This window comes from Sturnira hondurensis, unplaced genomic scaffold (genome assembly GCF_014824575.4).
Source record: "Sturnira hondurensis isolate 20B ecotype Veracruz unplaced genomic scaffold, ASM1482457v3 Scaffold0022136, whole genome shotgun sequence".
Taxonomy (NCBI): Eukaryota; Metazoa; Chordata; class Mammalia; order Chiroptera; family Phyllostomidae; genus Sturnira; species Sturnira hondurensis.
Genome location: NW_028094767.1, coordinates 5540919 through 5566738, shown reverse-complemented (window position 1 = coordinate 5566738; position 25820 = coordinate 5540919). Strand labels below are relative to the sequence as shown.

The 25820-nt window shown below is 36.4% G+C and overlaps 1 protein-coding gene across 1 annotated transcript in view; it reads right to left on the bottom strand.

Annotated features, from left to right (window-relative positions):
* LMBRD1 (LMBR1 domain containing 1) overlaps positions 1 to 25820 on the bottom strand; it is a 113017-nt gene that overhangs the window by 11235 nt on the left and 75962 nt on the right. Inside the window, exons 10-14 of the mRNA XM_037034282.1 lie at positions 25604 to 25668; positions 25156 to 25258; positions 24513 to 24617; positions 22660 to 22809; positions 18691 to 18769 (exon numbers count right to left, since the gene is read on the bottom strand). Coding sequence (XP_036890177.1) covers positions 18691 to 18769; positions 22660 to 22809; positions 24513 to 24617; positions 25156 to 25258; positions 25604 to 25668 — 502 coding nt within the window. The remainder of the gene's footprint in view (positions 1 to 18690; positions 18770 to 22659; positions 22810 to 24512; positions 24618 to 25155; positions 25259 to 25603; positions 25669 to 25820) is intronic.

The window sequence follows — 25820 nt, the reverse complement described above, 5'->3', positions numbered from 1 at the left end:
TTTGGCTTTCCATACATATGCTTTGATGACCACTGCTTCACAACAGTTAAGCGAACAGCACCGTGCAGAGTGGATTAGAGTGGAGCACTAGTTGAAAGGCACAGTAATTCATGTGAGATGTGATTCAGATGCGATGTGTGGGTTGTTGTGGAAATGGACTCTGCATCCCTTAGACACTGCTTAGGTGTGGAGAAAGAATTAATGAGGGTAACTGTGCTTTGAGGAATAGTAAAAGAAACAGTGAAGTCGGTAAGTATACTCCAAAGTCATTTTGTGCTGTCTTCCCCAAGAACTATGCATTTTAAACACTTTCATACACACATAACCAAAATAAGACAAGGCTCTGTATATTACTTTCATGAGACTGGGGTCATTTAGGGCTACCCATACATAGCTAACAGGCTAACATCTTTATTTTGCCTTAGTCCTTGACCATGAGGTAGTATCCTAACCCTACATACCACATATTACAACTATGCACATGCTTTCAGCTCTAATGGGGAAATCTAATGAGAAAGTGTGCAATAACCAATGATGGGACTGAGAAATTATTACGTTATCTTACTAGTTCTCAATTTATGAAAGAATACCAAGAACAAAACAAAGGCCAACAGGCTCAAAATTTTTTAAAAAATAGAAAACAAAGTATTACCTTAATAGCTGCAAATAGATTTTAAAAACAATTATTCTAGATAATATTAAAAGTGGAACGTAAAATATTAAGCAGCATTTTCTATTTAAGACTCTAAAAAACACAGCATCTAAACTCTAAAAAAACAGGGCATCACCCTTGATCTCTCTCACGTCCTGTCCTCAACCCCTTGGCACAGGTACTGACTCTCCCTTCAAAGCCCATCCAGAGTCTGACCACCGCTTGCCACTGTCACCACCACTGTAAGCTCTCCCGTGGACACTGCAACAGCCTCCTGCGAACTTACTTTTGCCCTTGGTTTATTATGATCTGTCCCAGGGGTTGGCGAGCTATAACCCAAAAGAGTAGATTTAGCCTTGCACTTGTTTTTCTAAGTTTTACTGGAACACAGCCACAGACATCCACAATGTACTGTCTACAGCAGCTTTTGTGTTGCACGGCAGAGGGGAACAATGCATGCACCACTATATATATATTCTATATAGAATATATATATAGACTATATATAAAATATACATATAGAATATATATAAAATATATACAGAGAATATATATAGAATATATATATATATTTTTTTTAACTACCTAGTCTGTCAGAAAAAGCTTGCCTATCACTGGTCTATATATTACACAGTACTCAAAGTGATTCCTGGAGAACATAAATCACAGCATGTCATTTTTCTACTCAGAATCTTATCAAGATTCTTTCTATCTGCAAGTAAAAGCTGAAGGTGTTAACGCGACTACTCACTGCTCCTCTGCCTCCTCCAGTGGACTCCCACCCTGTACCTGCCGTTACTTCGGCCTGGAGTGCTTCAGCTGCCTTTCTTCCTTACCTGTTGAGATCACTTCGCTCAAATGCTGGCTTCTCCATAAGAATTTCCTTTCTATGCTACTTAAAATTTCAAACCATCCCTCCTCTGGGCAACAGTAACTGTCCTTTGGCTCTTTTTCTCCCCAAGAGTTACCATTGCATGTACTTATTTGTCTCTTTCTACTAAGTAAACTCCACGGGGAAAGGGATATTCGACTGTTTTGTTCACTGTTGTCCCACTAGTAGCTAGAATAGGGCCTGACAGTATAGACAGAAAAAAAGGTTTGTTAAATGAGAAAGCACAAGAATAACAGATAAGTGAATGATCATATGGGTTACTAGAAATTAAGACATAAATTTAACTTAGAATTTCAAGCCTGTGGTTCTCAGTGTTACTAAGATACGTAAATATCTTCTAGTGGTGCTTCACTGCAACAGCCACTACTAAATGTTGTCCTCCTAAAACAGGGTAATTTTCTAAATAAACAAGGCTATCAAAAATTATCACAATTCTAACAAAGCTGATTTATCCTCATCTCATAAACTAATCTATCTTTAACTTTCCCATGTCCACCCCCAAATTTGCAAAACAAAAGACCATACAGTACTTTTTAAAGTACTTTTTAAACACTAAAACAAAAGACCATACAATACTTTTTAACGACCACTGCCCAATGTTCTTGAGTTTGAGGGAAAGGATGATGTATAGTCTCTGAACTGGACTTTCTTGTTACAAAGTTCTAGAAAGTTAAAATTATTAGCTTCACTTAATATGAGGTAGGAGGTATAAAATTAATAATCCACATTTAAACCCGTCTTTTAAACAAACGCAGAGTCAAGGACTGTTTTTATTTCAAATTATCTTTATGGACCATCCATTTGGACACATAGCACCATAGGAGATACAAATACTGTATCACAAAGCACTGAAGTACCTTTTAATCTCAATGCTTAAGGCTCAGTTTCTAATGAAACCCCTTGACCATCTTCATTTTTAGCTTGTTAAAATTGGCTTTCATTAATATGAAGATTTCAGACAGCTGTTAGGGGTAGGGTTGGGGGGCTGGGTGGGGGGCTACAGGGACTGAACAAAAAAGAAGAAAACATTCATGGACACAGACAACAGTGTGGTGACTGCCAGGGGGAGAGGTGGCAGGAGGTAAAGGAGGAGGAAAAGGAACAGAACTTCTCTTTTCACCCCCTGACATGAGGGTAAGTGGGGAGGAAAGGAAAGTTCAGTCTTGGTTTTGAGGGGTTGACAGGACATGCACTTCCACACAGCTAAACCAGCTGGCCGTTAGAAAATAAGACAGAAATTTAAGATTCTTATATTTGATTAAATTATTGAATCCCCTTTTGTTCGGCAGCACAGTTAGGCTTATTAACTGTCAACTGTCAACTCTGCAAACCACCACCAGAAATCTTCACTGTTCTGGCAGAGCCAAGCTTATTTAGATGGCAACGAGGGAGTATAAGGAAAAACAGAATACTTATAAGGCTTATAAGGTTGGAGTAGGCTGGACCACTTTAATCAGTATCTTACAAGGTGGGGAACTGGTTAGAATTGAGCTAAATTTACAAGTTTTGGATTGATGGACACAATGTAACAAGATGTCTTGAAACAAGTCTTATTGAGCAAGTAATCTTGATAAGTAAACTATTTTTTATTTCCTGGAGTAAGTAGATAAATGATTTTTGTTTGTTCTCAGTATAATTAACCCACAGACAGGGAACTGTGTCTATGTCCAGAACTGTTCAAAATCAGCAACATTATCTTGGTGTCAGTTCCCACCTTTAGTCCCACCTTTTGTAGGACTAAAACACTTTAACATTTACTGATCGGTATTAGGGAATAGTTTAAGACTTTAGACAGTCTATTAGAAATTGGTAAAATATGCTACTCTGAAATGGACAACATGGTGGAGTTCACAGAGTAAATCTGGAAAATAACCAGAAAGAAGAAATCTAGGCTGCTGACACTATCATAAGAAACTACTAAGATCACAAAATCCACCTGTTTCAGCTCATAGCTTTCAAAGCAAAAGCTTCACATAACCTAGTCAAAAGGATGACTCACTTTACATGATTAAATAGATCTATAATTATGTCAAGATGCATTTGATGCTAGAAATTTATACCAGAAGTGATAGGAATTATGAGAGATGAATTATTTTGTAGATTAAAAATTAAAAATAAGCATAAAAGGTTAACTCACTTTCATAAAAATTTGTAACTTTTCATCTAAATTTCTAAGGGAATTTACCAAATAGTATTGATTTCACTAACTCTTATGTTCAAAATGTGTTGTCATTTTGTAGGGCAAAATATATCACACTAAATCACTGAGGATACAAACTTAAATTTATAGAATTTAAGAAAAATAACATAGGTAAGTGCAAACTTTTAAATATATAAATAATGTATTATACAAATAATACAATGTATAATACCCCCAACAGTCATTAGAAATGTCATCTTCAGTAGCTTCATATCCTGGATTTACTTGGCACTATCAGTTTTTAAAACAGTAGCATCAGCCAAAGAGTAATCATTCGGTGGTGCGTAGTGGCTTTCCTCCTTTAACATTTTCTCAATGTGTACATATTTTATGTTTGCTGAACCACATATTATGTGGTTAACCTTTTAACTTTCATATAACTGGGGTACACTTATTAAACTTAGAAAATTTAACACTGACAATACACTTTTAAAATGTTACTCTACAGTCCATATTCCAACTCTGTCGCTTGTCCCAGTACACTCTGTACAGTGACTTCATCCTCCAGCACAGGAGCCAATCCAGGCTCAAGTATCTGTTTGGATGTCATGTCTCTTTACTATCTTTTATCTGTAACAATTCCTCAGCCTCTGTCCTTTATGATGTTGACATTTTTGAGCACACAGGCCAGTTACTTTATACTTTTTGTCAATTGTCAATTTGGTTTGTCTGATATTTTTTCATAATCAGACGTTCTCCACTCTTCTCAGGATGTCCTATCCTGAGGCATGTGACGGGCGCACTACTGCTCTACAGTGATTATTTTGTTCACCCGGTGCAGACATTGCCCCGTTTCTCTGATATAGATATAGATATAGATATAGATATAGATATAGATATAGATATAGATATCTGGTTGATACTAGGAAATGGCACATATACACATCTACAAGAGCTACTGCCACTTCTTCAAACTAATAATCTTGTAGAGACACCTCATTATGGTCTTAACCTGTAATTCCCTGAGTTTAATTTCAATTACTATATCTTCATTTCTATGTATTGTGTTTGGTTTATTTATAAATCTGCTAGAATTTCATTCATTCTGTAACAAATTGCTGTTTCCTGCAATATTCTGATCAGGTCATATTCCTCTTATCATAGCTGTTTTATAATCCATGCTGGTAATTTCCATATCAGATCTTTGCAAGTCTGTCTCTGCTGTCATGTTATTTTTTCTTTAGGTTAATAGTTCTTTTTCATGGCTCTTTGTTTCCCTGTGTGCTTGAATATTTGGCCCTGATATACGTATTTGTGCTCCTTTGTGGAAATACCTTAAAGCCTAGAATTAAGGTAGTGCATTTCTCTAGTGAGGATTTTTATTTACCTGGGCCCTGTGCCTACAGCACTCCAGTGAGATTCCAGTGAGAAACAAATTCACTCTGGTGATGTGTAATTGGAAGGCTAATCTACAAAGAGCTACTCTGTCTGGAGTTACAATTGCTTGAGAATGTGATTCTTCCCTTTCTATTCTTCTTGACACTAAGGCCAACATTGCTGTCAGTTTTCTGGAAGCGATGTAAATTTACTTGCTACACCCTCACACGATAGGACAATCCTTGGGTGGGGGATGGGAGGGACTCCGCTTTGCAAGAGGGTACATCCCCTCCAGCATGCCACCAGGCAGGGAGGCTCTGGACCTGTGCCGCCCAGATGACAGCCACTAGTAACATGTGGCTCTTCAATAGCTGACATGTGACTACTGAGATAAAAAACTAAATTTATCATTTTACTTAATTTGAATTTATTTAAATAGAAAACTAAAGCAGTGTAAAAGATTTTTGTTAAACACCACTTTACTGCTTTCGTAGAACTAGACTTCACAGAACTACAATAGTTGCGTTTAATGATACAAATGTAGTGTTTGAATTAAGATGGTATTTAAGTATAAAATATACACCAGGTTTTAAAGACTTAATATTTAAAAGGCGATAATGTATCTCAGTAAAATTTTGTTAGTTACATGCTGAAATAATATTTGGAATATACTGGGTTAAACATGATGCTATTAAATACCATCAAAGTCATCTGTTTCTTTTTCTTTTAATATGACTACTATAAAATTTTAATTCACATATGTGAGTTACATTATATTTCCATCAAACAGTACTACTCTAGGCTTTATTTTTGTTCCTTTTTTGCCTCAAAAGGCTGTGGAAACTGGATTTAAAAACACTAACTTTGGTAAATACCCCTTTTGCCCTGAAGTACTTTCTTTCACTCAGGCCAGAGAAGCAGCAGATACACCCGGAGGACTCACTGAACTACAGGCTGTGGGGCTCCATCCCTTGAGTTTCTGAGCAGTAGGCTTAGGGTGGGGCCTAATAATGGACCTTTCTGACAAGTTCCCAGATGCTGCTGATCCAGTAATGGTGCCTAAAAGCAAATGAACTAGATTTTTTATTTAATACCTTATCAGCACTTTGATACTTTTAAGAAACTTGATATTTTATTTGGCTTTTTAATGGGGTGTGATTTTTGCCATAAATATCACCTAAATTCTTGGTTATTCAAGTCTCATTCCCTCTTGAACTTGCTCTAATTAAGTTTCTTCCATCAATGCTCCATCAGAATTATTTTTGTCACCCAATTAACCACCACAAGGGTCAATTCTTAGTGCTGGTCTGAGTCCACTTATTCTGACAACACTGAATTTGACCAGAGCCCAGGGATCCCAGACACCATAATAAANTTATCAGCACTTTGATACTTTTAAGAAACTTGATATTTTATTTGGCTTTTTAATGGGGTGTGATTTTTGCCATAAATATCACCTAAATTCTTGGTTATTCAAGTCTCATTCCCTCTTGAACTTGCTCTAATTAAGTTTCTTCCATCAATGCTCCATCAGAATTATTTTTGTCACCCAATTAACCACCACAAGGGTCAATTCTTAGTGCTGGTTTGAGTCCACTTATTCTGACAACGCTGAATTTGACCAGAGCCCAGGGATCCCAGACACCATAATAAAGAGTTAAGTGCGCGCCATTACCCTTTGCATGCGTACCGCAAAGACCGCTCCCCCCTTCTCCCCCCGCCAATATGATGCACATAAGATTCATGAGTGCCCCGGCTGTTTACTTGGAACAAGGCTGGGCACAGGCTCTCTAAATTCTCATTCTTTGCTTTGTGAAAGATTAGCTGAACTATTTCTCCACACTGATCAATTAAAACATAATTCTTGATTTGACTTAAACTTTTGTTAAAGTCTCTTGTTCCCCAGGCCCCTGAAGTCTGCCCTGCCCATAGTCTGAACCCCTTCCAGAACAACCCCTCCTGGCTGATCTCAGGGAAGAACATTCACTGATTAACTAACACCTGGTTCTGGCCTTGTTTACCCCTCCCTCAAGAAGAAAAGCCCCTTTCTGTCTGATCTCTGAAACATTGGAAGATCTCACAGTCAGAGAGTTCTCCCTATTGCAACAGTCCCCCCTTTCCTATTGTAATAATGTCTCTGGATAATCTCTCCATTTTCATTTGCCAAACCGCAGCTCTTGAAATGGTTGATCATTTTTCCCTGGGCTTACAGGAAACTAGATTAATCTGTTTTTCCTCCTATCTCACTGGTTGTTCCTCCTTACTTCCCCTTTGCTGGTTGCTCTTCTTTTTAACCTCTTAACAATGATCAGTCACAGAACTCATCCTTGTAGTTCTTCTTCACTTAAACTTGTTATCTCCCTAGTTTCTCACCTAATCTCACAGCTTTACTTGCCCCGTCTTCCCCTGACCAATCCGGCATAAACTTCTCCAGACCTCCATATCCAACTGCCAACATAAGACATCCACCTGGATATTTAATGAATGACTCAACCAAAAATATTCAAACCTGAACTCTGTCCTCCCTCAATGCATGAATTAGGGAAAAAAGATATGTAGAATTAAGAAAACATTCAGCCCTGGCTGGTGTAGCTCAGTGGATTGAGCTACAGGCGCGGGCCTGTGAACCACACGATTGCGGTTCGATTCCCAGTCAGGGGACATGCCTGGGTTGCAGACCAGTTCCCGGTTCCGGGCAGGGGACGCACAAGAGGCAACCATACATTGATTATTTCTTTCTCTTTCTCTTTTTCTCTCTCTCTCTCCTTCCCTTCCCCTCTAAGATAAATAAATAAAATCTTTAAAAAAAAAACATTCAATTTGCAAAGACTCAAGAGGACTTAGCCCAATAGCAAGCTTCTGAATGCATTTTAGTATGATCTCACACTAAAAAGTACATTTATATGCAATTTAAAGTAATATATATGTGTTTTTAGTTTATGGGCCACTTAACACATGGGATTCTTAACAGCTATTTAGAAAGCTTGGTAAAAATCCCAGACAAAAACTACATGAAGATAAGGAATTTCCCTCATTGTTAAATCTTTTCACTTAATTCTCTACTACTACAACCCATACTACTCTACTAAAACTTCATTCTTCAAATATATCCTCCCATGGTGTGGGCTGTCTTTTTGTTTTGTTGATGTTTTCCTTTCCTGTGCAGAAAGTTTTTAGTTTTTAGTTTAGACCCATTTGTTTATATTTTCTTCTGTTTCCCTTGCCTGGGGAGATATATCCCATAAAATATTGCTATGCGCAATGTCTGAGATTTTGCTGCTTATGTGTCCTTGTAGGATTTTTATGGTTTGGGGTCTAACATTTAAGTCTTTGATCCATTTTGAATTTATTACTGTGTGTGGTGTAAAAAGGTGGTCTAATTTCATTTTTTTGCACATATATCTGTCCAATTTTCCAACACCATTTATTGAATAAACTATCTTTAGACCATTGCATGTGCTTGCTTCCTCTGTCCAATATTAATTGGCAATACACCTGATAAGACATTAATATCCAAAGTTTATAAGGAATTTACAAAACTCAACACCAAAAAAACAAACAACCCAATTAAAACTTGGGCAAAAGACCTGAATAGACACTTCTCCAAAGGGGACATATAGAGGGCCAACAGACACTCATCATCAGAGAAATGCAAATTAAAACCACAGTGAGTTATCTCACACCTGTCAGTAAGGCTATCATCGATAAATTAATAAACAATAAGTGCTGGCGAGGAGAAAGGAAAACCATTTTGCACTGCTGGTGAGAATGTGAATTGGTGAAGCCACTGTGGAAAGCAGTACAGAGACATCTCAAAAAATTACAAATAGATCTGCCTTTTGACCCAGCAATCCCATTTCTGGGAACGTAGCTGAAAAAAACCCGAAACACTAATTTGAAAGAACATAAGCACCCCAATGATCATTGCGTCGTTATTTACAATTACCAAGATCTGGAGGCAGCCCAAGTGTCCATCAGTAGATGAATGTATAAAACTATGGGATATTTACACAAGGGAATACTGCTTGGCTGTAAAAAAAGAAAATTTTATCCTTTGTGACAGTATGGATGGATCTGGAGAACATTATGCTAAGTTAAATAAGCCAGTCACAGAAAGACAAATACCATACGATTTCACTCATATGTGGACTCTAATGAACAAACTGAACTAACGAGCAAAACAGAGACTCAAAGATAGAGAGCAGGATGACAGCTAAGGGGTGAGGGGAAGTCAAGGATGGAGAGGATGAGCCAAAAGGAAAAAGGACTTATGGACATGGACAATAGTGTGGTGATTGCTGGGATAGGAGGGAAGTATAAGGGAACAAATGGTAATGGAGAAAAATACAATAAAATACAATTTTTTTTAAAAGTTTCATTCTTAAAGGTTTAAGATTTGCTACTTGCAAATTCTGTCCTTGAGTCCCTGACACTGCTGACCTCCGGACACACACCACTCCTGGACACTATAATGCTACAGCACTCTGGTTTCTCTCTTGCTTCCTAGACTCTTATGTTTTTCCAATGACCGGTAGACTTCTAGTTTGCCTTTACATTATCAGTGAATTTCATTCCTTCATGGCTTGAAATGATTACCTCCATTACATTAAAAAAGCAGTAATACCATTTTATTTTTAAAATTTAAAGGACAGATGATGCAAACAAAAGACTAAAATGTTAAATGCAGAAAAAAGACACAGAATTAGGACAGTTACATTAAAGTAATTTCATATCTGTGCACTTTTAATTTCTGTGTTAGGATCTTAGTTTCTGCATCTGACGGAAGGGAGATCAACTGTTCAAATCGCCTTCTCTAGGTTCTGTTTTCTTGTTTTCACATTCTAGTTTATATTTTTAAAACTGTTTACAAATTGTGTATCTCTTTATGGCCTTTATTCCCAGTTTTATCATTCTTATACAGAAAATGAGAGGGAAAAGGTTCTCCATCTCTGATATAGTATCTCAGAGCAATATTTTCAAGAGGATAGGTTCTAGAGGTTCTGTGGAAACAGGTCAACCTGTTTACTGCTGTCACTAGTAAAACAACCTGGCAAACAAGTTTTATTTATAGAGAAATGTATTCTGAATCACTCATGGGCTTGTTTATTCCAGAACTCAGTGTTCAACTCTTTTCCAAGTAAGACACTGATGTGCATTTTATTATTTTTTCCTTAACACTACAGTCATTTAAAATAATTCTCACTTTTCCCCTTTGTACTTCCTATATATGATTATAATCCTGCTCTCGCATTTTAGTTTTCTGTCTGCTTAAATAATTCACGTACTTCAACACATCAGTTTTCATTTAAGCATCATCTGCTAACTTGAGTCGTCTTAAACGTTTGTCCCTGTAAAACTAGATCTTAAAGTTAAAATCTAAAGCTATATATCATCTGATTATTGCTAAGGCTATCTATACATATTAATGAATACATTTCATCAGAATAACCTCCCCAGAATTAACCTCCCTTAATTATCAAAATTAAGTTTGATATACACGTACCATTTCATTTCCACTTTAATATACAAATAAGAAAATACAAGTTTCTTATCAGGGTGATAACCATAAGGTATATAAATGCCTGGTCACCATGTTGTACACCTAAAACTAATATAAATGCTAAGTCAATTATAATGGACAAATTTAAAAAACAAAAGACAAGTTTACTTCAAAAAAAGGTAAAAGAATTAAATAGAACAGAACACTTTGGATTCATGAATTTCTAAAAAATGATCATTCAGAACATACTACCTAGCTTTGTCCCTCACTGTATTCCCCAAATATCTAATGTTCCAACCACAATTTATTGTTACAATAACTTGTCAAATATATACACGTCTGTATGCCTTGTTAATGAAGGTTTCTTTTCTGCTTAGAATATCCTCGGTGTTTTCAGTTTGTTTACTTAGATTTATCTTATGCTTCTGGGCTCAGCTAAAATCTTCTGGGCAGAATAAATCGTTATCCCCTTTTTATTTCCTACATTATTTCACTTATAATTTCAATACAGCTTGCTATTTACTTTTCCTGCTATTACCATTATTTATTTTCAGATCTAAATCCATTAGGCTGCATGCTTTTGGAAGGTAGAAGCTGTGTTTCCTCTCACACTTTCTCTCCAAAAATCCACCCCAGTACTTACAATAGCTGTTATGTTTGCCCATTAGGGAATAATGACCTCCATCTTCCTATTTTGATTCAAATAATTATGTCTATTTATGTTATTTTTAATAACTGTTTTTAAAACTATTTTATTCCCATTAACACAACAGATTAAGTAGCAATTAGAGAATATAAAACTATAAATGCAAACGTCCTTTTGCTATAATGACATATAAAATTTAAAATAATTTCTAATTTCCCCAGTTGACTCACTTTTTACATATATACTATGCATTACCTGTCAAAAGTAAATTAAGTATTCTCATTTTAAGAGAACTTTGTAAAGACAGTATAATAGGCATTCTTTATAAATTTGCTAAATTATTCTAGTCTTTAAGATACTATTTTAAACACAAAGAACCTCTACTTTTAGATGAATAATTCTCTTTTGAATGATAAACATTATGCACTGAAAACTAGGGTTTCAGTAATATTTTCCATATGTTTAATAAATGTCAGACAACCCCAAGTATTTACATAAACATATTACTTAAAAAGTCTCTAAAATGTACTTAAAACTGGTAAGAGATCATCAATATATGTAATTTTAGAAATCATGCTTTAATAGTTTTCAGAAATAATTTAAGTATAGCACTTAAATTATAAGTGAATTGTAAGTAAATTATAACTTTTGTTTCTAAATCTAAAAATATTCTCCAAAATTATGTTATTTGCAACAGACACATAACAAAGATGCCATCCAGTGCCAGAGGTACTTATATTATAGCGTCATCTGTTCAAATCAAATATTCCCACCAAAGTGTCACAAATAATAGTGTTGATTTTTATTCTCTGAATGCTGAGGTTTCCTAGTTCATCATGGACTCATGCTGAGTCCATCACACATTTCACTTTCAGTCCACCCATATATCAAATCTTGTACCTTAATTTGCTCCTATTTAAAGTATTCTCTTTAAAAAAAATCCACCCACTTCTGGCTGAGATGGAGGCATAAGTAGACACACTGTGGCTCCTCACACAATCAAAACTAAAGACAACAAGAATTTAGAAACAAAAAAGTACCAGAACCAACAGAAAACTGAACTGTACTGAAGTTTGACAACCATTCATCCAGACCAGTAGGAGGGGCAGACTCAGAGACCAGCAGAGAGGGGTCTCGGCAGAAAAAAAGTGCTGGATGGCAGACCCCAGGCATGGAGTGGCAACGGGCAGACCCAGTGAAACACGCAAGGCAGCTGGCTGACTGTGGCCCCACATTCACTTCCAGACAAACCAGGGGAAAACAGGCAGTGAGACAGGCCGTGCCACCCAAGGCCCCAGCACCAAAAAATAAAGCCTAAAAGCACCAATTGAAAACACCTGTGGGGGTTGAGTTGGCAAGAGAAACTTCCAGCCTCAATGGAGAGTTCATTGGAGAGACCCACAGAGTCCTAGAACATATTCAAGCCCACCCACCTGGGAACCAGCACCAGAAGGGCCCAGTTTGCTTGGGGCAAGCGGCGGAGGAGACTGAGCTCCGACAGAGGGGGAAGCAAGCACCACTGTTCTCTCTCTGACCCCGCCCCCATATACAGTGTCACAACCCAGCAACTGGGTTGCCCAGCCCTGGTGAACACCTAAGGCTCCTAAGGATCCTAAGGCTACTCACTATCTAGCAGGTGAGAGCAGATCCAAAAAATAATGGCTCAAAGAGGAGAACAGGTCAAAGCCCCAGAGCCAACACATCTAAGCTACCAAGAGATAGCCAACCTATCAAATGCACAGTTCAAAACACTGGTGATCAGGATGCTCACAGAACTGGTTGAATTTGGTTGCAAATTAGATGAAAAAATGAAGACTACGCTAAGTGAAATGAAAGAAATGGGACTCAAACCAATGGGGTGGACCAGAAGGAAGAAAAAAATGACCAAACAGAAAAGTATGATGAAACAAGAATTCAAAAAAATGAGGAAGGGCTTAGGAACCTCCAAGACATCTTTAAACGTTCCAACAGCTGAATTATACGGGTACCAGAAGGGGAAGAGGAACAGCAACAAGTGGAAAACTTATTTGAACAAATAATAAAGGAGAACTTCCCCAATCTGGCAAAGGAAACAGACTCCCAGGAAATCCAGGAAGCTCAGGGAGTCCCAAAGAAGTTGGACTCAAGAAGGAACACACCAAGGCACATCATAATTACATTAGCCAAGATTAAAATGAAGAATTCTAGAAGCAGCAAGAGATAAGCGAACAGTCACCTACAAAGGAGTTCTTATCAGACTGGTCTCTCTCAAAAGAGACCTTCCAGGCAAGAAGGGACTGGAAAGAAGTATTCCAAGTCATGAAATGCAGGGCCCTACATCCAAGATTGCTCTATCCAGCGAAGTTTTCATTTAGAATGGAAGGGCAGACAAAGTGCTTCTCAGATAAGGTCAAGTTGAAGGAGTTCATCATCACCAAGCCCTTATTATGTGAAATGTTAAAGGGACTTATCTAAGAAAAATAAGGTAAAAAATACGAACAGTAAAAAGACAGCAGACTCAGATATTAATAACCACACCTAAAACAAAAACAAACTAAGCAAACAACTAGAACAGGAACAGAACCACAGAAATAGAGATCACATGGAGGGTTAGCAACAGGGGATTGGGAGGAGGAGAGAGGGGAGAAGGTACAGGGAATAAGTACCATAGATGGTAGGTAGAAAATACACAGGGGGAGGGCAAGAATAGTATGGGAAATGTAGAAGCTAAAGAAATTATGACACATGGAGATGAACTAAAGGGGGGGAATGTGGGTGGGAGGGGGGTGCAAGGTGGAGGGGAATGAAGGGGGGAAATGGGACAACTGTAATGGCATAATCAATAAAATATATATTTTAAAATGCTGATAACAATAAAACACACATACACACAAATCTACCTTGCCACTCCAAATTCAATTACCATATTTCTATCATTCTCTTCCAAGTATGCACAAGTAAAATTAAATCTGGAGATAAGACCAATAACAGAAAAAAGTTGAAAAATATAAATCAAATCCACAAACCTAAAGGGCATGTTCTTGTACTGCAAGGTAACATTTCAAAGGATAAGTCAACTGAAATGATTAAGTATTAAACAGTTCAAGGGAAGTCACTTTAAGCACTATAAATTAGATCAGATTGAAAAAGAAAAATGCTGAGTGTGATTCATAAAAAAGTTATTGTTAAGTATCACTGGACTAAAGCTTATTGATCCGTAATGTACAAATTTACTCAGCTAAAGCCATCTTTAAAGCACATTTACGTAAGTGCAATATAATTCTGAAATCCTGATTTTTGTTGTTGTTGTTAAAGTTTCACTACTACTACAAGAACTTAAACAGAATCTATTTTAGATCTTCAGGATCACTATCCTCTTACTTAAAAAAATTACAAACCAACTCAGCAGTAGTTTTTCATTCTATTTGCAGTCAGTGAAAAAATGAGAGCCCGACATTTTAACTATGAACCCTACTTGTGCTGCACGTGCATGCACATTTTAAAGTAAAATATTTGGGACTAAAATTATTAAAAGCAGAACTGGAAAATCAAGTATATTTATACTAGAAATATTTTACTATTATTTCTTCAGGCAAAAAGAGGTATCCCTACCATATGTTTTCCCATCTCTTGCTATTTTTTCTGTTTTAGCCTCTTCTCTATTTCCCTATACATGGTGGACTCTGTGGTTGGTCACTTTATTCTCGACCTCTCAACCTGTTCTTTGCTTTCCATCCTACTTCAATCCTAAATCACTCTCCTCAGGCAACTATGTACTGATGGAGTATAATCATACCAGTTGTACAGATCTGCTAAACAAAAATACAAATTAATAATTTCATCTCTGTCCCTTGATATATTTACCTATCACCACTTTATCTTCCTTCAGTCAGATCCATCTTTTATTCACCTTCACAGCCTATACAAAACTTTTGCTTTTTTCAATTTTTATGCCCCCTACCCCTTCAGTTCTCAGCAGATGACACAAGCTTAAGAGTCCACAGAAAACTGAAGCAATCATACAGAAATGCCAACTTCTTGCCCACCCTGAGTCCATTTCATTGCTTCCTTCCTTGCAACCTTGAAAATGTATTCTCTTTTTTTCAAGTGTATTTTATTAACCATGCTATAACAGTTGTCCCAACTTTTTCTCCCCTTTATTTCCCTCTTCCCTGAACCCCTGCTCCCACCAGCATTTCTCCACCTTAGTTTATGTCCATGAGTCCATATTCATACATGTAAGTTCTTTAGCTTCTCCATTTCCCATACCACTCTTAACCTCCCCATCTATTTTGTACCTACTATTTATGCTTATTCTCTGTATCTTTTCTCCCATTCTCCCCTCTCCACCTCTCCAATGATAACCCAATCCATTTCTGTGATTCTTTTCCTGTTCTAGTTTTTTGCTTAGTTTGTTTTTGTTTTTGCTTTTGTTTTTTAGGTGCAGTTGTTAATAATTGTGAGTTTGTTGCCATTTTGCTGTTAATATTTTTGATCTTCTTTTTCTTAGATAAGTCCCTTTAACATTTTATATAGTAAGAGCTTGGTGATGATGAACTCCACTGGCTTTACCTTGTCTAGAAGCACTAAATCTGTCCTTCCATTCTACATGAAAGCTTTGCTGGATAGAGTAATCTTGGATGTAGGTCTTTGTCTTTCATGACTTTGAGTACTTCCTTCCAGCTCATTCTTGCCTGTAAGGTTTCTTTTGAGAAATCAGCTGACAGTCTGATGGGAACGCCTTTGTAGGTAACTGTCTCCTTTTCTCTTGCTGCTTTTAAGATTCTCTCCTTATCTTTAATCTTGGCTGACGTCACTATGATGGGCCTTGGTGTGCTTCTTCTCGAATCCAACTTCTTTGGGACTCTGAGCTTCCTGGACCTGCATGTCTAGTTTCTTTGCCAGACTGGGGAAGCTTTCCTTTTATTATTTGTTCAAGTAAGTTTTCAATTTCTTGCTCTTTCTCTTCTTCTGTCACCCCTATTCTTCGGATATTGGAATGTTTAAAGTTGTCCCAGAGGTTCCTCAGCCTCTCCTAATTTTTTCTGGATTCTTGTTTTTTCATTCTGTTCTGGTTGAATGTTTATTTCTTCTGTTTCAAATCCTTGATTTGAGTCCCAGTTTCATTCCCTTCACTGTTGTTTCCCTATATGCTTTTATTTTACTTTGTAAAGCCTTTATTTCTTCCTTCATTTTGTGACCATATTTGATCATTTCTGTGAGTATCCAGATTACGAGTGTTCTGAACTCTGCATCTGATAGGTTATCTATCACCTGGTCACTTAGTTCTTTTTCTGTAGTTTTGGTTTGCCCTTCCACTTGGGCCACAGTCCATATTTCTTTGTCTTGGCACACCAGTCTGGATGAATGTTTTCTCTTTAACTCCTTCGTTGCCAGACTTCCGTACAGTTTGATTTTCTAGCAGTTCTGGTTCTTTTTGTTTTTAAATTGGTTGTTATCCTTCTTTTTTCAGTTATGAAGAAAGAAGTGAAGTGTATCTACCTACATCTCCATCTTGGCTATAATACCTCATTCTGTCTTGATATTCTTAATTATCACCTCCTCTAAAAGTGAATTATATTGGCCCATCATTCATTCATCCTTTGATATATTTATCTGACCACTCCCACTCCATTAGTTTTATCCTGCCATCCCTAAGTCTCTCCTAATCTTAAAAAAAAGTCCTTGCCTTCTATAGTTTCTATCCAATCTCTCTCAATCTCTAGAAAGAATTTCTATGAAGACTAATGTAAACTCAGTCACTGCTTTATATTCCTTTTTATTCAATGCAACTAGTTTTTATCTCCATCATTAACATTTTTCACACTTTTCTCTGTATCTTATCTGTTTTGCCTTTAGATTGTCCTCAGACTTCCAATATTCATCCTCTTCTATCTACCCTCAGAATTCCTTATGTACACATTCAACTGCCTATATAAAGTCTCCACCTGAATGTTCCTGATGGATATCAAGTCACCTAATTATTTCTCATGTTTCTCTGATCTTAGTATGAATTTTTATCTCAGCTTAGTGAAACCAAAATTTATCAAACTATTCGGTAACAAGAGTGCCATTCTAGAACCTCCTATTTCCCTTTTCACTACTCTAAGAAATTGCTTAAATTAACCCCATAAATTTCTTTCTTCATTTTGCACCCTCATAACCACTGTTTACTTCAGTCTTTCACCATCTCTTTTGGGTTACTATAAATAACTCTCCCTGCAAATACCTCCCAGTTGATTTCTATGTTCTGGTCACAGTTTCTCAAATCTACTCTCTACATAAGTGTTATAATTAAGTTACTGAAAATAAATCAGATAAGAACATCTTTATTATTTTTATTATTTATAACTATTGGCTCTTTAATTACTTTCCAAGATCTTTTGCAATCTGACACCTAACTATGCAATCTCATTTCCTCACTCTCTCCAACCCCCTAACCCCATAATGTAAGAAATGAAACAATAATGTCTTAAATTCTCTTAGACACGTATCCATGGAGTTTAAGATCATTTGATGTGCGCATTTTGTTCCTCCACCTACAAGTCTTCTCTTTATGCACGTACTAGATCAATTCTTTAACCCTGAACGACAGCTCTGATAGCTCTTCCTGAAGCCTTCTTTCTGACTACCATTCCACAGCGCTCTCCTCCAGGTAGAGTTAATGCCTTCTTCTTCTTGGCTATCCCTAAACTCTGTACCTATTCCTGTTACTCCATCACATTCTGTAGTTGACCCTGCTAAAAAACCCCTCAGAATTTATCTTTTTTATAATGACGCCCATGAATGATTTATGAAGAGATATACTACATTTGACATATTACTTTACCCTGAAATAAAAGCATTTGAAAGCAGAGTAGGAGAAAACTTTGCAAATTTTGAAAGAATACAGAAACTGTAATCAGGACAAAATATTATAATATTGAAAGAAAAAAAATCACCTTAACACACAACAAATTAGAGAAGAAAGTGATTTTCTAAAAATACACAGTTTAACAGCACAAGATCACAGAGGTTTTTCCCAGAATACACATGAAATACTTAGCAGAGTGCCTGGAACCCAATTATATACTTTTGAAAGTTACCATTATTATTGTTAACATTATTAACTCAAATAACTACACTTGAATGAATTAAAAGTTGTTCTAGGTTACAGATCTTTGATCTTGGTCCTAAAAATTGTAGATTCCACCAAAACTTTTGACTTTCTCAAGGAAAAAAACAATTCATTTAACAGTGACTTCTTGTACTACTAAATGTGATAAGTAGTAACTGCCTTTATTACTTCATAAGTAACTAATTTATAATGGCCTTTTCCCTAATTAAAATCATTATGTCATCAAGAAATCCTACTTAAGAGACAGTAATTTCTTCTTGCTGAAAGTTCCTTTGTCACCACGTGTTAAAACAAATGCATCAAATGATTAATAGCAAAATGCAAGGCAATTCTTTTCTTACAGAGTAGTAATTTCTAAAAACAGTTGGTAAGAGTTGTTTTATTTACCTTCAGGGGCATCTGCATCACATTTCTTTGGCACAGAAAGGGTTGAATTGCCTTTATGGTCATTGTAAGTTATATTGGTCTGAAATGTGAAAATATGGTTAAAATGTAACTATATTAAAAATTATATTTTGATTCAAAAGTAAGCACATTAACTTTATACTCTTTTCTATTAACTTATATCTAATATTCTAAAAGGTAAGTCTTAAGATAAGTTTAATATGAGGACTTTTTTGCAACAATCTTTAGGTCCTATGTTAAATAACAGAGCTTCTTCCCAGAGAAAGGGCCTACTCATTTTTCCACAGTGTAACAAGAAAAGAGTAGCTTTGGTTTATGCAACAGCACAATTGTCATTTCCAGAAAACTGTTTAAAAAGCATGACCTAGAGAACTAGGTGCAGGGGATGAGGCAGGAAGAGAGTAAAAAGGTGTAAGAAGGGAGATGGGTTCAGGTGATCTTCTAGCCCTATGGTTCCTGAGCACAGATCATTCCTGTACCTCCATCATGATTGTTCTACCCACATTGTTTCCTAACGTTTTTCAATCAACTTACTTTTCAATACTTAGCAATATTATGGGTGGTATTAATTGAAGGTCTGATGTGCTAGTTAGATATTTTTGCTTCCTAATCACATGTCAAAGTAAAAAAGAGTGGAGGAAGCAGCATAGGCTAAAAGCAGCAGTGACCTGGGCAGACTACATCAATAACGAGGACTCTATTAAAGAAAGGCTTCAACACGACCCTGAAGCATGGATTTGATCTGAATTGTTAGGAAGTAGAGTAAGAGGTATTTCAGGAAAAGGAAACAAACTAAACAAAGGTTATATCAGATGTGGTCAAAAGATTTCAGAGTGTCAAAAAACCCAAACTAGCTACCCAATTACAACTAGGAACCTCAGCTGGCATCTGAAAGATCAATATCAAGAAATCAGTGTTAAGAGGTAAGAGAATACCCATCATGTTAAAAGAAAGCCCAATTACCCACAAATAAAATATTTATAAAGCATCTCCTGTGGGATTAATGGTACTTATGAGCATACATATTTTGCTCACCAAAGCTTTTGAAGATCAAAAATGTTAATAAAGTTCTTAAAATGTTATTTTAAAGGAAATGTTAGAGGTTTTAATAAAGTGCTAAACTTTAATAAAATTTTATTAGTAAAATTTATTAAATTTTACTAATAAAATTTAATAACAGTAGCTTGGCACCATGGGATCCATTTAAAAACCTACTTTAATAAAATTTAGTATGTTATTTTTTAAAAATTGGTATGAAACAAATATAAGTATGTTCACAAATGGAATGAAAAAACAGCTTTGGCAAAATTAAACTTAATCTGATAAAGCTAATATCTTATGCCAGTCTTTACAAATTAAAAACTGTTTTTAAATATCAGTATCCTTAAAATATCAAAAAAGTGACGACTTCTGGTTAGGATGTCAGCACAGATAAGCATGTTTCACTTCCTACACAACCACATCAAAATTAGAACTAAAATATGGAACAACCATCACTCATACCCATCAAAATCATGTGAATCAAAGTCCAACAACAACAGAAAGAAACCACATCCATCCAGACTGGTAGGCAGGGTGGAGATGCATAATGGGCTGGTCCCACATCACATGTGGTTGAAAGTATTTGGGAGAGATATTCGGAAGTGAGGAGCCTCAACCCCACACCAGGCCTCCCCAACCCAGGATTCCAAGCCAGGAAGATAAGCCTCCATAACCTCTGGATGCAAAGACTAGAAGGGATTGAGTGGGTAGAAGAAAGTGCTAGAGTCCCAAGCAGTTCCCCTTAAAGAACCCACACACAGACTTACTCAGACTCACTCCCTCTGAGCTCCAGCAGCAGAGTAGCAGCTTGAAAGGCACCAGTGGCACACAAGGAGGAACTGAAGTGTCTGGCATAGAGGTGAGAGCTGGGGGACAGCTTTCTCCCAGACAGAAAGCAGGCAAATGGCAACATTTCTTTTCTAAACCCTCTCCCATAGACCTACGGAGCCATAGGCTAGTGCCACACCTGAGACTCCATCAACCTTGCTAACACTGTTTGCTCCACCCTAGAGATACTCAGAGACTTCCTCCCACCCAACTTAAGGGCCCACACAAGCTGCTTTTACATATGAATGACTGGTCTTGGCTCGTGCTTCTACCTTCCTAAATCTTCTCAAACGAGCAAGAGCCAATCTCAGTGAGTCCCCAGAACCCCTACTTCTTGCTAAGTGGTCCCAGGCCTGGCACTATCAGCAACCAGCCAAGGTTCACAGCTTGGCTTCACCTGAGAATCTCCAAGCCCAGCACAACTAGCAGCCATCTCAGATTGCTTTATACCTGAGGCAGTGCAGGATGGCCTGAGAAAAACACAGGTGGTGGCTGACATTCACCTCTATGACTAGGAAACCCCAGAGCCTGGGTATGCAGTGGACAGCTACAGACCATACTGAAGCACTTCCACCCTCCATCCAAACAGCTGATCCTCCAGGAAGGGCAGAGCTTGATGTTCAGTGGTCACACCAGTCCTTGTAGCTGACTTGCCTGGGTAAATGCCTCCCGTCGACTTGCCCATGGCAATGAAGACTCAACTACAGGAGGAAAGTGTACTCAGCCCAAAAGAAGGGCGCACCTCAAGTACCCAGCTTGGGTGATAGAGGAGGCTGTGCCACTGGACCCCACAGGACACCTACTACATAGGCTATGCTACCAAGACAGGGAGTCAAAGCAGCTCTACCTAATACATAGAAACAAACACAGGGAGGCTGTCCAAAGGAGGAGACAAAGAAACATGGCCCAAATGAAAGGTCAGATCAAAACTCCAGGAAAATAACTAAACAAAATGGAGATAAGCAATCTATTAGATGCAGAGTTCAAAATACCAGTTATAAGGATACCCAAGGAATTTAGTGAGGAACTCAACAGCATAAAAAGGATTTGAGTTCAAAATGAACTCCAGGAAGTACAGAGAGTCCCAAACAGGATGCAAAGAGACCCACTCCAAGATACACACACCATAATTAAAATGCTAAAGGTTAAAGATAAAGACAGAATCTTGCCCTGGCTGGTGTAGCCCAGTGGATTGAGTGCAGGCCTGCAAAGGATTGCCAGTTTAATTTCTAGTCAGAGCACATGCCTGAGTTGCAGGCCATGTCCCCATGTAACCGGTATGGAGGACAATAATGTGTGAGAGGCAACCACACACTGATGTTTCTTTTCCTCTCTCTCTAAAAGTAAATAAATAAAATCTTTTAAAAAAAGATAAAGACAGAATCTTAAAAGTGACAACAAAAAAGCAGTTAGTTACCTACAGGGCAGTTCCCATAAGAATGTCAGCTAATTTCTCTAAGGAAACTTTGTGGGCTAGAAGGGATTGGCAAGCAATATTCAAAGTCTTGAAAAGCAGGGACCTATAGCCAAGATTGCTCTCCCTAACAAAGCTATCATTTAGAATCAAAAGGCAGATAAAGAGCTTCTCAGAACAAGAAAAAACTAATGAAGTTCATCACCAAACCATTACTATATGAAATGCTAATGAGTCTTATCTAAGAAAAAGAAAATCAAAACTATAAACATAAAATGGCAATAAATACATATCTACTAACAGCTGAATCTAAAAAACACACTAAGCAAACAAGTACAGAGTGTTCTGATGGTTGCCAGATGGAAGTGGGGTGGGGGAATGGGTGAAGAGGTGACCCTTTGTATGATTTAAGACATACAAAAAGGTAGTCACAGAATAGCCATGGGGATGTATAGTACAGTATAGGAAATGAAGCAGCCAAGGGACTTAGGTATGACTCATGGACATGAGCAACAGTGTGCAGATTGCCTGAGTTGAGTGGGGCGGTGCTGGGTGTAGGTGGGCAAAAGGAGAAAAAGCAAGACAACTATATAGTACAATCAATAAAATGTAAGTTACAATTAAAAAGTACAATATCAAAATAATGAGTTTTTAAGTTTTGCACTTACCTCTGTTAAGTAATTTTGGCTCCCATACATAACATACTGGGGAGCAAGACTATAAATCATGTAACTAGTGTGGAGGACAATAAGCAGAAGTATCATACAGAGAAATAAGAGTGCCTGGGGTCTGGTTCTACCTCTTCTGATTTTATATAACTGGAAAGAAAGAAGACAGCATCTCAGAAACATTTTTTACTGGCAAGACTCTCAGTCCTGCTCATATGTGGGTAGTAAACAGAGTTCAATCAACCATGCCTTTCTTTCATTCAAAATAAACACTGAGAATTCTTAATCATTCCAAATAATTATAAAAATAATAAAGACAATTCTCCATGTAAAGCATATAGGTTTAGTATGTTTATTTTATAGCCATGGCAAAGCATCTATATCTAAAGGAACCTACAAATGATTTCTTAAAAACACAGGACCTACAGAATATATCAGTATTTACATGGTTTGTTTCCAGACAAACATTCTAAATTTATTATGCGATAGCATCTATTAGAAGTTTATAGAGCTAAGGAGAATTGTGAACTACCTCTAATTTTATCTAAAGATTAGAAGAATTATTTTAAACTGTAAGTATTAACAATATATTTGTGATCTTATGTAATATTACTGCACAAGAACAGACATGTCACATGTTAATATATACTCATAAATATAAAATGCTCATAATGTTCTCATACTGCCATAAAATCTAGTTATGATAATCTGACTACATATTTTCATATGTAGCTATATTAGAGCAAAACTAACGCACACAGTAATAAATACAAGGAACTGGGTAGCTTGCTTCATTTCAGTGGCAGAGCATTCTTTTATTTTAGCAACTAAGATAGCACCTACCTGTTTTATGACTAGATTGTAGTACTATATAGAGTAACAGAATTCTAATTCTGGATGGGTTGATGATATGATCACCTAAAATTTTACATTTCCCAGCTTCCCTTGCACCTAGTAGTAGATAGCAGTGATAAAATATTAAACATCAAAAGAAAAGTTCAAGTCCACTGAGGATTTCTGTTAAGTCTTGCTTTACAAAGCCTGCCATCTACCTTTTCCTTTTGTAACATAGGCAGGATAAGCGAAGCTGCAGCTGCCAAATTATAATAATGAGGGGGAAGTGAGGAGGATTAGAGATACTATTGAACTTGACATTTTTGCTAACAAATGTCATTTTTGCTACTAAAGCAATGTTACATTTTTTTCTATAGCAAAAAGTCATTCACTAGTTCAAACCACTATTTAAATGGCTTTTCTTTCACTCACAGCTGGAAGTAGTCTCCATTTGATACACGTTCATTAAAAAACTTTTAATTTACCTCAAAATAAGCATAAAAAATAACCCTTTCTCTAAATCATATAGTGATCTTTAACTCATAGTAGGAAGGACCATCTTTTGACTTACAGTGTATCTATTTGTGGTTCACTGTGTTTCCACGCAGCCAAACCCTAAGAAAAACAATATAAATTCTAGACCTGAGTTTCTCAACCTTGGCACTACTGATATTATGGGCTGGATAAGACCTTATTATCGACGCCTCCCTGTGCACTGCGGGATGTTTATCAAAAACCCTAGCCTCTTACCCACTAGGTGCCAAGAGCACCCCCTGGTATTAGCAAATGAAAATGTCTTCAAATATTCGTAAACATATCCAGGAGGGCAAAATCACCCCTGTTTAATACCAATGCTCTAGACAAAAGCACTTTTATGTCAGCATACAGTGAAAAAACTAATTTACCATCACTTCTAGCATCAAGATATTTACAACTTCTATATTATAAATCCAAGATAATTTTCAATAATAAAATGATATACACATAATGAAAATAGCAATACTGTAATATATACTCACTCTAATCCAAAAGAACCATATGCCAATATTCCTAATCCCCGCCATTGAAGTAAAAATAAAGTACATAATAATAATTGTTATAAGAATATAATCAAGAGGAAAAACCTGGAAAAAAATAAAATTAAATTCAATACAATACACAAGCAGGGCTCTAGAAGTCATATAAAATTAACTAAAACCTCATTATTCATTTTTGGCAAATGTTTAATATATCAACCCTGATTTAGATCAGGCTACTATAAAAATACAAAAAAAATTACCCCCCCAAAATGATTACTAAACTATTTCCCAATTGTTTACTCCCATTATTCTGGAAAAATCCTGTAACAAATAAAGCTAAAAATTACATTTAAATATGCAGGAAAAACATCAAAAATTAAAACCAGGAATGTCTCAGAAAAGGTCACCTTAAGGTTTATATAGTATCAAGTCAAATTACATATAATTTAAGAGTTCAGCTAAATATCTATACAGTAACCCTTAAAGCAACATATCAATGTGGCAGTTACATATAAATAAAAAGCCGAATCAGCAGAGGGCACAAGCATATATTGCCAGGTATTAATAGGTTTTTCAACATAATAATTTGATAGTGTGTGAGAATGTTTGCTAGAGTATAAAATGACTTTTTTTTTGTACTTACTGTTTGTAGTAAAGGCAAAAGCATATTCAGTGGATTACTCAGATTAGCTCCAAAAATTACAAAACCAGAATCAATTCCAGCTGAATGAAGAGCTTTATCCAAACTAAATAGAAAAAAATTATAGAGGGATTTTATATACTATATGACCACACTTTCAATTAATTTATAACTTAAGCATGCAAATTCAACTGAATCAAAGAAAACCTCGAATAACAAATTAAACCTCACTTAACTATCTTACAGGTATTGTTCATTAATAAAGAATAAAGAAATACTAACTACTATTGAAACTTTTTAGTCATTCTTTGAGTTAATGCTGTAGAACACTTCAAGTAAAATAGCTCCTGAAGATGAATAGACTAACTACACTAATGGAATTCAGCAAGGAAAATGTGTATTATCATAGGATTTATGTAAGTGCTTTAGAAAATATGTCTAATGTACTTACTTTGACAGGAAGAGAGAAATTACAAACAGCAATGCAACCAAGATGAAAAATATTCCCCAAATGATCTAAAAGAAAACATTAAAATATAGTTCTAAAAGTTGATATTAAAAGCATGAAATCATTATGTTCCATACAAATTGCTAGTATATGACCATAATATAACTATAATGATCTAAGATACATTCTAGTTTAGTACATAATCTTAGGCATTTGTCAT